Here is a 14,267-nt window from a genome sequence, read left to right on the forward strand (position 1 = left end):
AACTACATACATTTACAATGCTTAAACACCTGTCTTACACGTGTGACCTGTTTATGTAACTACATACATTTACAATGCTTAAACACCTGTCTTACACGCGTGTAACTACATACATTTACAATACTTAAACACCTGTCTTACACGCGTGTAACTATACATACATTTACAATACTTAAACACCTGTCTTACACACGTGTAACTATACATACATTTACAAAGTTTAAACACCTGTGTTTAGGAAAAACACGCTTCATAAATTCAGCCCTAAATGTCCCACCATTATTATTATAATTATACCTAATATCTTTCTCCTCTTTGTTGGTTATCTCGAGAACCGTGGAGTATTCTGGCATTCCTGCCTGATGGACAAAACAGACACCAAACTGGTAGCTTTCAAAGGAGAAGTTCAGACTTGGGGTGACGCCAACACCAAGCACTTTCAGGCTATAGGTAGGGCCATTTGAGATCTGTGAGAAAAACGAAAAGACAAAAAACCCTAAAGTAATGTTTAACAAGACCTCAACACATTTTCAACTACAGCTATGTAGTGTCTTAACATAAGGTTATTTTAATACTTGGTCTAGAAAGGAAAGGACAGTTGTGGAATACTGGGGATGACATGTTAATTGTAATCACCTCATCAATTTTAAACTATGGCAATTTGGTGTCTAACATATGGTTATTTCAACACTTGGATACAGATTTTTGAAGCTATCTTAGTGCTATGGCATCATAAAGCCATTATAGCTATGTCATGACACATACCACAGCCTATGACGGTTTTACGATATTGTAATCCAACGACAGCTTCATAACTATGGGCGTTGGCCTAGAAACAATAGAAAGAGAGAAAACGAGAAGTACCAATGAATCTTTTATATGCACTTTGCATAGACTGGACATTACATACGATGGCATCTCTTGTACTAGTCATGGACACCAGTTAGGATGGGGATAAAACATGAATCCAGTGAGGACAATTGTAACTGACCACACCGTTTTCCTTTCATTTTTTTCAACTTAAATGACTTTAAGTATAAAAAGCTGAACGGAACAAAAAGGTACCATTATGTCAAATATAACATATAAAAAAATTACCATTGGATATGTTATATTTATTGTGAATGAAGCCAAAATGATGGGTGTGGTTATACATAAAGGATAATAAATGAGTTACCAGTTATTATCAAATTTATCCACAGAGTAAAATAATGTTCAGTTGTCATGAAGTGAAAATTATTTCACGAGGGACATACATTTGATAATAACTGGTACCGAGTTTGTTATTCTATTTATTACCCCAGCTATTTTTTCTCTAAAAGTCTTTATTTACAACAAACATGCACGTACATGTATAGAAATGATGTAAACCACTTTACACACTGTTCTGAGTATTGCTATAATTTTATACATGGATTTTAATCATGTCATTTTTAAAAACAAAAGTTCTTTATTCTGCTAAAAAATCAATAATGAATTGCATTAAATGACATATTGTTATAAATTTAACACTGAAAAGAGAGTTGTGAACGCAAACTCTTTAAACTACATGACGTCATTTTGTGTTTTTTGTCAAATCGTGATGACGTCATATTTAGTATCGACAAGGTCATTGGTTTAAAAATGTCAAATCGTCCAATAATATTGTACGTTACACCAATGCAGAATATTTCTCAATGAGAAAATATGGAAAATATTTTCCCTGATATGAGTGACCGCTGGCGTAATAAAGAGAGATTATTATATGAGCTTGAATGTATATCATACTGATTTTACGAAACGAGTGCCAGGATTTTTGTACTGCCCAAGCAAAAGCGAGGGTAATACATGAATCATGACACAAAATTTGTACAATTTGTTTAGTTTTTTTGTTTTGAGATATTTTATTGATCAGAAAAAAGAATCAAAAGGATTGCACAACAGGCAGAGCCTATATAAGTGCTCTCCTAAACAAGATGGACATCAGACAATAATCAATATTCATAATCATATATAAAACATAATAACATATTAATGTTCAATATGGCATAAAATATTTAACATAATTAATATTTATTAATATATAGTAATAAAAGGTAGAGAAAAAAGAAAAAAAGAAATGTTTTATTTAACGACGCACTCAACACATTTTATTTACGGTTATATGGCGTCAGACATATGGTTAAGGACCACACAGATTTTGAGAGGAAACCCGCTGTCACCACTATATGGGCTACTCTTCCGATTAGCAGCAAGGGATCTTTTATTTGCGCTTCCCACAGGCAGGATAGCACAAACCATGGCCTTTGTTGAACCAGTTATGGATCACTGGTCGGTGTAAGTGGTTTACACCTACCCATTGAGCCTTGAGGAGCACTCACTCAGGGTTTGGAGTCGGTATCTGAATTAAAAATCCCATGCCTCGACTGGGATCCGAACCCAGTACCTACCAGCCTGTAGACCGATGGCCTACCACGACGCCACCGAGGCCGGTTTAAAAGGTAGAGAGTAGATAGAATAGAAATGCAGGGCACAATATTTCACACGAACCGCCGTTCTGTTCGCGTGTCGGTTACGCAAAATTAAATTTACGCGAACAGCAAATTGGTTACGTCATGACCTGTAAACGTTCAGAAATTAAAACTTGCAAACTTCACGATTACAGGAAGTTTCTTCATCCAGACATACTCCTACTAGTACTAGTATTCCGACAAATGTTTTAGGCTGAATTTTAGATACTTGATGTGCAGCAAACCAGTAAACAACATTATATTGTAACAGTTGTAACTTGCGACCAGTCTAAACGTTTTAAAAAATGTGCTCAGACCGCTAGGGACGGCTAAATTATCTACTGCTATTTTATCTCTTAAAGGTATATATGTAGATATAATATTGGATTGGCTATAATTTTGCATATGTTAAAAACAGTTTTAACGTAAACAAGAATCCAAAAGTGTCACAAAAATTGAAAAATACTAACATCGCATAATGAGCTTTAAAAAAACAAACATTTGGAATGTCACTGTAGTATAGAAGTACCATCGATAAAGTGAAAGTAGCATAGCCAACAAAAAACGCAAAAAGGAATCCTTCCAAATGATTATGTATATATTTCAAAGGCGTAGCACCCATTACGCACAGTACGCATGTGCGTAATGCAAAAACAAAATCCGGGAATAGGTCGAGGCTGTCTGTAATTGTTCTATAAAATATCCTCTTGAAATTGACTCAAAAAAAGATTACAAAAAAACAACAAAAAACCTGAATAGGCTCAGATTACATCTACGGGCGTCCTGATTTTTGCTCGGGCACGACTATTGGCGTGCGTAATGCTAAGAAAATTTCTGGCTACACCCCTGTTTTTTGTTTCAGTACTGGGGCTGATATTCAGTTATTTTATAATATTGTTAACTTTAAAGACATTTTTTTTTGTAAAATGTTTTCTTTTGTATTTGTTTTAACTTTATGTTTCAGCTAAAAACTATGTATTTAAAATATAATTTCAACGTAATTTTGAGGTAACCGATCAGGTAACCCACGGATTACGCAAATATAATTCACGTAATCGAACAATTGGTTACCTAGGTAAAAACCACGTGAACTGACTTCCGGTTCCCTCAGATTTCGAAATATTGTCCCCTGGAAATGGGATAGTCAAGAAAAATTATGATAGTGATGATCATATTGCTGGAGCTAAACCTTATATGGGGCAGTAAAAATCAAAATAATAACTTGAATCTCTTACTTTCAGCTATATATTTATGTACTGCTTTAAACATTAAATAGTTTTCTTCAATTGGTATGTTTATTGAACCAGATAATAGTAAATCAATGTCTAAGATATCAAGGTAATTCCTTAAGGATGCAAATAAATCTTATCTTTGTCTGATGAACAGAGGGCAAAGATAAAAATAATGAAAATTATCTTCACAGTTATCTCCACATGCACAGCTTGGGTTGTCAGAACGATGGCTTAAATATAAATGATAGTTTAGGTTGCTAGCAGAGTTACAAAGCTGACAATGGATAATGTTACATTTACGATTTCTATAAAGATAAAGGATTGGGATTTCCCTTTTTTATAAAAAAATGTTTATAGGTACACAGACATGATTCATTTTGAGTTAAACTGTCAAGTTCATTCCATAACTCCAAAGTATTAAGAATAAAGCTGTATTTATATGAATTAGTATGGCATTTGTACAATCAGTATGATTCACACGTGAGTGTAATAATTTATTTATTTTCTACATTATCCAATAACAAGGACCATGCGAAATGTTTCAAATGTAACTAGAAGGAGATGACGATATGACATCATTTTTGTAAATGATTACAGAGAGCTAAGACTGGGGAAGCCACATTATGGTAAGATGGCACATTCCCAAAATTATGAAATCATAATGACACATGTGTGTTATACTGGTTATATGACCCGGTATATCTTAAAACGGAGGAAAAGTAACTTAGTTAGATATGAGCCTTATGTGTTGGGAAGATGCATACCTGGACCACCAACACATACTGACACTTTAAGAAATCAAAAATGCATAAGTTTAGAGTTAATAAAAAAATGTGATTATGCCTGCTAATGGGGGGCAGCCATTTTGTTTCATTTTCATTGCGTCCGATACTCCAGCTTTGGGCGACATGACGTCAGCTCCGACCAACTCCTGTATGCACAGTGTAAACAAACACAGTAATTTACAACAAGGTGCTTCCCTTTGATCTACTGGACTTGTGAAACAACATAAATGACTTGATAATATAATAAACTATTTCACTAAATATATTTCAATTTGCATTAACAGAACGAAATGGGGTTATAGTATTTTTCTCTCTTAAAAAATCCAAATAAAAAATGCATACTAGTAGGCTATGTTGGAGAAAAAACAAACACTCACGATACCCAAGTGATAATTTTCTTTTCTTTGGAACTACATAATTGGTCAGTTCTTTGATTTCAGATGGGAAAGTCTACATAATCAAGAGTTTTACAGAATTATTTACAGTAACAAAGCAGAATGGTTGATCATGTCCAGTACCATTATAGGGGTAGCAGATTATTTCACCATACCAAGTGATGTTCATAATATCAGTACGTATTTTTGTGTCTAGATGGCAGTAATTAATTACATCATCTGGCTACCTGCCAAATATACGCTTTTCAGACGGTTCATCCTCTGGACGTTTTGTTCATAGACGATTCGTCCACCATACAATTTGTCTACATACAATTCGTCCACCCACCTCGGACAATTTGTCCACTTGATTACAACATTTAGACCAATAAATCTAAAATGTTATTTACTGGGATGGATATTATAACAGAACATTGCGATGCATGCTTGTTTTATTATCATTAAAAAATCTGGTATGTTTGTTTTTTTAGTTCTAAGACTAATTCCTGACATGATGCAATAAGTATTACGTATCCACTGGCTCGCCAGATCACTGTGAAAGAACAAAATGGAAGTGCCCATTATATATAATAGCCGTCACATTTAACAGTTTTATTAATTAAATATAATAATATACTTGTTGATATTAGGGTCATTTTACAAAAAGTGTCACTTTTATGTCCCTGCACAATTTCTTTTTTATTTATATATAGAAAACTAAATTTGTTGTCTTTAACGATACCTTATTAATAATATCATCCTGTCATAGCATTTTGTTCTCTCTAGTAATCAGCTTTGATAGAGATTTTATTCGAGATTAGTTTACAATGTCTTTGGTGTTACCTATCCCACACTATACATAACATGCACTGTTAAAATATATAACAGAAGACATAACACTGAATACCTTTAATGTAATACGTACTGATGGCTGACTTACTCACTAAAGAAGGAATCTTGTGAATATTTTCTGTATTCAAAATATGGTGGGCAATATAAGCTTGTCCCTGGAGTTTTATGTCATTAGTGTTACTGTATATACTTATGAGTAGGGTTGTAAAATTCCCGGGAATTTTCTGAGTGGAAAATTTCCAGTGGAAATATTGGGAATTTACGGGAATTTACGGGAACTTTTGGGAAGTTTGAAAATTTTAATTTTCTTTAAATTTTGGCAATGAATATAAAGATTAGGGTACTGTGTACATGTAAAACAATTCAGAAACAGAGAATCAAAAGTACTTTTAATATTGCAACTGAGAAATTGTTCTGTAATCCATATCTTTTCCACCATGCAATACTTGTTTTCCAGGTTGATTTTACTAGTATAACAAATGATGTATAAATGATTTAAATGACCATTAGGCTACCGTGACAATTAACTGCATAATAAAATTTAAATTCACTTTTTAAACTTCTTTAAATAAAAAATGTCAACAATTACTTCCAATATTGATCCGTAAAATCAGTAATTTCTCAGTATTTGAAGTCAAATGTAAGAATGCCATAAGTAGAAACAGTCCCATTATCCACATCTTTCCTGGGAAATAGTTGGCTCCTAAGTTGAGTAGGAGTAGATGTTTGGTCTGTGGGTGACTTAACATAATATACATGTAACTATAAACATAAGAACATAAAGTTTTTTCCTCTATTAAACTGAATTAAGCTTTAAAACACCTTTCTTTTAACCAATTATTTCTTATTTCAAGTGTTCTCTGTTACATACATGTACATGTATAGCCTGTGCCTCTAGTACTATTTAGTCTTGTGATTATTCAGTTTGCATAGCTTCCAGATCATCAGATTCAGATGAACTAGCTGCAACTTCATCATTCTCAAAGTCAACTTCAAGTTGCGTTGATGTATCCTCAGTGGACTCGAAAAGTATCAGGTTTGACCTGATTGATACTTGTTTTTCCACCTTTGCATTGGTCAGCCTTGGTATGAATGCTGCCAAATAACGACCAGTTTCGTTCACAACTTGCCGACGTTGGTGGTATTCGAAGAATGATTGAAGCAATGGGAGATAGAATTTCTGTGCCACATAAACCCTTCCACCATGTAGCTGCTGAGATATGCTGAGCTGAAGCCCATACCCCTTCCCCTTTCCACAAGCCATCCTTTGCAAGGTACTTTGCTAAACATGCTAGCACTCTTCCTTCATCAAGTTCAAGATGGTGTGCAATAGCCGATATAACTTCATATGCACTACTTATTTGCTGGTCATCAAGATCATCTCCATGGCACTTGGGGTCTAACATATTTGCTGCAGCATGAATTGGTTTCAAGCAAATTTCTTCACAATTCTCAATGAATGTTAAGGTATCATTCTTTTCTTGTTTCTGAAGTGGTGATTGTGGCAGAGCAATGGTTAGTTTTTCTTTCAAATTTTTGAAGTGTAGTGGAACATCAGACAGTAGAGATGAATCGCCTTCAATTTGGGTTATAGCCGAAGCAATTGGGTTAAGGACTTTGAGGCTGCTCACTATATAAGCCCAGAACACATTGTCAAGTAGAATGTTTCTGATAGTAGCATCTATCTCAATTAATTCCATTATAGCCAGCTCTTGCAAAGATTCTTTGCCATCAAGAAGACTGTTATACATTATGACAACTGCACACCATCTTGTTTTGCTGGGAAGCTTAAGACTGGTGCTCTTCTTTCTGGCCATTTGCTTCTGACTAAATGTGGCTGATACAATCTGTCGCACTCTGACATACTTCACCACCTTTTTGGCTTTTTTGAATAACGTTTGCATTGTTTGTAACTTCATCACAGCTGAGGCCATGGGTTGCACACCCAATTGGTGTAATGTGAGGGTATTCTTCATTAATAATTTTCCATGCAGCTTTCATATTTGCAGCATTATCTGTAATGACAGCAAAGACTTTGTTACATCCAATGTCTGTGATGACATTTTTTACCTCATTTGCAATGTATTCACTGGTGTGTCGCTTACCTTTTGTATCAATGCTTTTAAAGAACACTGTGGTGTGGTGATAATGTAATTAATGATACTTTCACCTCGAATGTTTGACCATCCATCAGAGATCACTGCTAGACAATCAGCATTTTGTATTGTCTCAGATACCTTGTCATGAATACGGACATACTCAGCTTCCAACAAATTAGTAGATAATGCATATCGCGTTGGGGGGGGGTACGCTGGGCGAATTGTATTAAAAAACCTTTTCCAATATACATTTGATGTTAGCATAAGTGGTGATCCTGATGCACATATTGCTCGCGCCAAGCTTTCATCTGCTTTCTGCCTTGTGCTATCATCCATGGAATCGAAGAAGAATGTTCCCTTCGAAGATGGTATTGCTGAAGATGTGCTACCTTTTGAGGTCATTGTATCAGCTGGAGAACATTGGTAGCTTATTGTGGATGAAACAGATGCTACAGCAGCTGATGGCATGCATGGTGTGGATGGACCAGGTGAAACAGTCAAATCAATGGTTGGAGGTGCTGGTGTAGCAATATTGGATTTCACTTGTACTTGCTTGGGGACAGTTTTCATCATATTCTTAGGAAACTTGGTGCATTTTGCAAGGTGTTTCCATTGTTTAGTAGCATTTTTCACATAACACTGTGAACAGTATTTGCACAGATACACTTCTTTTCCATCTTTTTTGGCAGTGGAATTTTTTTTTCATACATCGGAAAGTCCACGAGGCATTAGAAACAGCTGGTAAAATTTGATGGCCTTCTATACTGTCAACTATTGTGGTAGTATTGGCAATTTGCAAGATGTTAAAGGGTATATTAAACATTTTAGAAGGTAAAAAATAAAATCCACCCATGTAATGTTTCATAAACATATAATTACGATCATGAAAATTTCGATATTAAAAATAAAACCATTGTTATTCAATATTAAAGGGACATACCCTAGTTTTTAAACATTAAGGCATATTGTTTACTATATAGCCAGTTTTGATAACTGAAATCATACTTTATTTAGATTTTATTGTTTAGATTATTCATTTCCGTACATTTGAAGTGTTTTTGGTCATCCTGGTGTTTTTAATAATTATTACAAAATGCATTTCTCATATTTTTAAAAACGCATGTGCGTCTGAGAAGTAACAGTTATGGAGTCGAGTTTTAGTCTATCTTTAGAGGGTATTTCACCATTTCAGAGTTAGAGACTTATGTTTCACTCAGTTGTAACTTTATCAAAATGTGTTACAGGTATGTAGATTAACTAAACTTAGTGTTAATTTTCACTTTAAAACTAAGATTTTTATATTCATATAATTATGAGAAGTATATTTCCATGCTTAAACCAATAATTTTAAAATAATACACTTACTAGGGTCCTTTGGAATATCATTTATGAATCGTAGGCTTTAGACTGGTGTCAGTTAAGTTACTGGGTTTGAAAAAAAACATTTAATGTTAATAACAAAATCGTTACCATTGAAAATTCCTGGAAAGTTTCCAAAATTCCCGGAAAGTTTCCACTCCTTTACAACCCTACTTATGAGAAAACAAAAGAAACTAAATGCTCTCTGGATGAAACATTCCACCGGTAGATATTGGCCATCGAACTTATTTGTCAAAAACATCAGACATATGAACAGTTGTAAATAGTTTTCTTTAAATGTCATGAATGTGTTGTCAAAATATAAAAGTAGGTTTATTCACTGTCATTGGTGTTACAATTGTATTTATGTAATGGTTAATAATTTTAAGAAACTTTTTGTATGTTATTGTAGACATCGTATGTCTGCTACAATGTGCACTTTTTCAGTTTTCTCAACTGTTTCTTTAGAGAGCATGAATTAATTATGCACTTATTTGTCATTGGTGATACCTGTCATTGGTGTTACCAGGTACTGAGTAACACCAATGACCATTAGTAACACCAATGACAATGAGTTTGAATAAGATGCCGTTTTCCTAGCTTTGCATATTTTTTAAAGATGATTTGAAAATTAAAGGGACTTGTGCAACATTATAGTTGCATAATGGCATTTTGGGTAAAATAAATGTTTTGCTGGAATGTAAAGAGTATATCTTCAACATCCCTAACTGTGTTATGCTTGGTTCGTGCAATTAACATCCGATTTGTTGTCGTCTGCTTGTCATTCATTTGTGAGGTTTTTCTTCACAGTTAGTGAAGATTTCCATTAACAATAAAGTTCAGACAAGTAAGTATCTAAATACAAAACTTTACAAATGCCTAAAACCATTAAGCTTAGGCTACTATAGTCCGTCCCAACCTTCTACAATTTAAGTGTTGGTGTGTTTTTTGGGGTGTTTTTTTTAATAATTCCAGTTTGGTTTGACATAAGAAGAAAAGTAAAAGTGTTTTGGAAATAAAAAATAAATACTATTTTTGTGTCCAATTTATAAAACAATCAGCTCAGAAATAAATAGCATGTAGTAAATTTCATAGTATGAAAAAAGGCGTTCCCTGTGGAACTGTTAGTAAAACGCTGACCGGACCGGAATGCTGGACAAACTGATTTTTTCCTTTAAAAAAAAAAAAAAAAAATTAAACAAAGTGTTCATCCATTGTGCATAGTTCAGAAATATATACTTTATCATGTAGTTATTTTTAAAAATTGAAAATGTCGAACGGCGCATGCGTGAAAATTTTATTTTTCCAAATGCTAAACGCAGTTAGACACTACTAACGTTTCCTGTTTAAGAGGTTTACTTAATTATCATAAAGAAAAGTTAAAATCATACCGAAAATGTATTACCAATTTGTAGTCAAATATCGGAAAATTACATTACGTATGTTTTCATTTCCAATAAAGGCTATTTAAATTTTATTTTAAAAAATATTGAATATCCTGCATTAAAATAGCTTTTTAGTTAAAAGGAAATAGTTAACTCTTTTGAATAATGACGCAGTTCTTATGATTTATTACTTGAATGGTGACATAATTTCTTTGATTTTGCTGTATAGTGTATGTACTGAAAACATTAGAATGACAGATCACGTATTTATAAGGCATCCTCGTTTTCTGAAAATATTTGGAACATTTAACGTAGAGTTTTGCAGCACTTGCATAAAAGCAAACATAGGAGTACAACATTTTACTCCTTATTGGGAATACAATAAAATAGATTTTGAGCCTTAATATAAACACGAAAATAACTACATAAATGAATGAATGAATTAATATTTAATTTAATATTTAAACAAAATTAAAATTCTGTATCTTAATTTAGTATATTTTTTAAACTGTCTGACTGGCCGTATCTTATCAATACAGAAACACACAATTATTCTAATAGGCCTTTAATAGTTGTAGGCTAAAGAAGAAAAAACAGAAGAAAAAAACATTTAAGGAAATATTAATTACATAATTTTGCTAACAAGTAGTGTAGTGGTAGTATCAAGAATAATAGTATTTCCAGGATACAGTCTTGAATGTCATTGGTGTTACACATTGTCATTGGTGTTACTTGTTTTGTCATTGGTGTTATGCAAGTATATTTTAGATGTCATTTCTCAAGAAACATTATTTTTGAAATTTAAATTGTTTATTTAGGAAAGTATACCTTCTACCTTTATGACTTTGATTAAATTGTTTTTTGAAGGACTCTATATTTTTAAATAATTAAACTACCACAGTGTCACATACAGAATATCCGTGTGGAAATGCACAATTACACCATTGGGTAGTTTTTAATTCTAAAGTTATTCCACATACAAGTGTATGTTATTAGGGACACACAAATAACACATCCATGTGCTCTTGATCACTATAAACCAATTGGATCACACTGCTGAACTACCCCACTTGTCCGGTAACACCAATGACATAATGAACTTGTTCACAGAGTAACATGTGTCTGCCCGATTACAGTTCTGCGTGGCCAGATATAATTTTATGTTTCTTTGTTCATCTAGTTTCCAAAAGTTAACAATAAATATTTATATCTTTTAATTGTTTTATCTTGAATTTGTATTTTGAAAAGTGACGCTTTCTGTAGAATGAAACATTAAGCAATAATGTGCATTATATATTGTTGAATATGCATACCAGTCCGAAAGCTTTGTGTGTGCATTCCTTTAAACTATGTGGATAATTAAAAAAAATTATTAACTCACCATGAATGGTTGATTTGTGGGATGCCATCTCTACTGTTCTGGGTACCAATGTATTACAAAATATGGCTGAAAAACCTGTTTGTCATATCAAGGTAGTTAACCATTATACCCAGGTCTGTATTTTTCTTAATGAGTATCTATAGTCTGTCTCATCCTATAGAAATGCTTTTTGTAAATAATTTCGGTTTGGTTTGACATCACAAAAAAGTAAAAGTGTTTTGGAAATAACAAAAAACTACAATTTTTGTGTGCAATTAACAAAATATTCAGTTCAAAAATAAATAAAACTGTAATACGTACATTAGTAAGAAAACGATGCTTACAGCATTATGGTTGCCATTTTGTTTTTATGGACTGATAGTCATTCTATTTGATTAATTTCACTACTGAGGGAGCAACAAGAAAATAATCAAGAGTTATCTCATATAACAAGACTATACCAGTCCATTAAACAAAATGGCGGACATAACGCTGTAAATTAAGCATTGTTTTCTTACTATGGTTTGTATTAGTTTTGTTTATTTCTGAACTGAATATTTTTTTAATTACACACAAAAATGGTTGTTTTTTGTTATGTCCAAAACACTTTTACTTTTCTTCTTATTTTCAAACCAAACCGAAATTATTTACAAAAAGCATTTCTATAAGATGGGATGGACTAGGGCAGTGACCCCAATATTCGACCAGTACCCAGTATTCGACCAGTGTATTTAATTAATTACCATACTCGTTTAAACTGAAAAGTATATAGATTTTCCAAACGTATTTTGAACATACGCGACAGGGTGAACATTCTTTCTTCCGGAAACGCAACAGCAGACGGTAACCATGTGAATGAACGTAAGTATATATTCATCGGCTATAGTGATAATATGGACGTCGGCCATTTTTATAGCATGCTATTACACCATCCAACATCCCGTGAACATTTGCAATACTTTAATCCATTTGAAATCTTTGAAAATGTCTTTAATGTTTTTATTTATAATCAAATGGAGCTGGCAATACAATGTGACCTCAGTCATTATAATTTCGATCACGTGACCACGTGATTAAATAATGACATATGATAGAGAGGGTTGCCCCAGTATTCGACCAATAGAAAAGCTTGAGGATACATTCCCAAAATAAACTCCCAAGAACCACAAATTTACTACTTTTATGTCTTTTGGTGCTGTTTGTCAGGACTTACACAATTACGTTTTCTTTTATTTTCAGTCTAATATCATTATTTGTAAATTAAGATAGGACCACACAGACTGTTCATCATAAAGTAATTGTGCGTGTGTGAATGTGTATACAAGCATGTGCGTGCATGCGTAAATGCATGAATATGTGTTACAGTTGTTAAAATTAACACTTTTTGGATTTAGTTGTTTGATATATGCTGCATTTACTATAAAATAAACTTCAATGTTTAGTTTTATTAGTTAATTAGAAAGTGGTCGAATACTGGGTCAGGTGGTCAAATACTGCATACTGTTCCTTGCGGCACTCAAACCTACTCTAGTCGGCGTATACCGCATGGACAAAACTTGTGTCTATTAAATGAATAGCATTGCCAGTAAGTATTTACGAAGAAAAACAAATATTAACAAGAAAGAAAGAAAGAAATGTTTTATTTAACGACGCACTCAACACATTATTTTACGGTTATATGGTGTCAGACATATGGTTAAGGACCACACAGATTTTGAGAGGAAACCCGCTGTCGCCACTACATGGACTACTCTTCCAATTAGCAGCAAGGGATCTTTTATTTGCACTTCCCACAGGCAGGATAGCACAAACCATGGCCTTTGTTGAACCAGTTATGGATCACTGGTCGGTGCAAGTGGTTTACACCTACCCATTAAGCCTTGCGGAGCACTCACTCAGGGTTTGGAGTCGATATCTGGATTAAAAATCCCATGCCTCGACTGGGATCCGAACCCAGTACCTACCAGCCTGTAGATCGATGGCCTAACCACGACGCCACCAAGGCTGGCAAATGCCAATAAAATGAACATGTTATAATCCTTTCTTTCTTAAGTGGTCGAATACTGGGGTTGTTGCCCTATAAGTTAATTACCAAAATTTTATGAAAATGAAGACAGCTTGGATCGTATCATGGAAGAGGCTCGATCCACAATACCTTTCTGTTACTTCAGGTTGACCATGGCCATCTTTGGAGATCCAGTAATGCAGAATATTTAATGCTAAAAGTTAAAGTTTTTTCAACTCCAGCATTTGGACCACATTAACGGTGACAATGATCATAAAATGCTCAGAGACAGTGAAACAAAAAAATCATGCAGCTACCGAAATATAA

General features: G+C 33.6%; 1 protein-coding gene across 3 annotated transcripts in view; it reads right to left on the bottom strand.

The window, feature by feature from the left end:
* The window catches only part of LOC121388868 (hydrocephalus-inducing protein-like), a 237,898-nt gene that overhangs the window by 25,920 nt on the left and 197,711 nt on the right, over positions 1-14,267 (bottom strand). For all 3 annotated transcript variants that reach the window (XM_041520391.1, XM_041520392.1, XM_041520390.1), the window contains exon 72: positions 298-467. In XM_041520391.1, the coding sequence (XP_041376325.1) occupies positions 298-467 (170 nt within the window). The remainder of the gene's footprint in view (positions 1-297; positions 468-14,267) is intronic.

This window comes from Gigantopelta aegis, chromosome 14 (assembly GCF_016097555.1).
Source record: "Gigantopelta aegis isolate Gae_Host chromosome 14, Gae_host_genome, whole genome shotgun sequence".
NCBI lineage: Eukaryota > Metazoa > Mollusca > Gastropoda > Neomphalida > Peltospiridae > Gigantopelta > Gigantopelta aegis.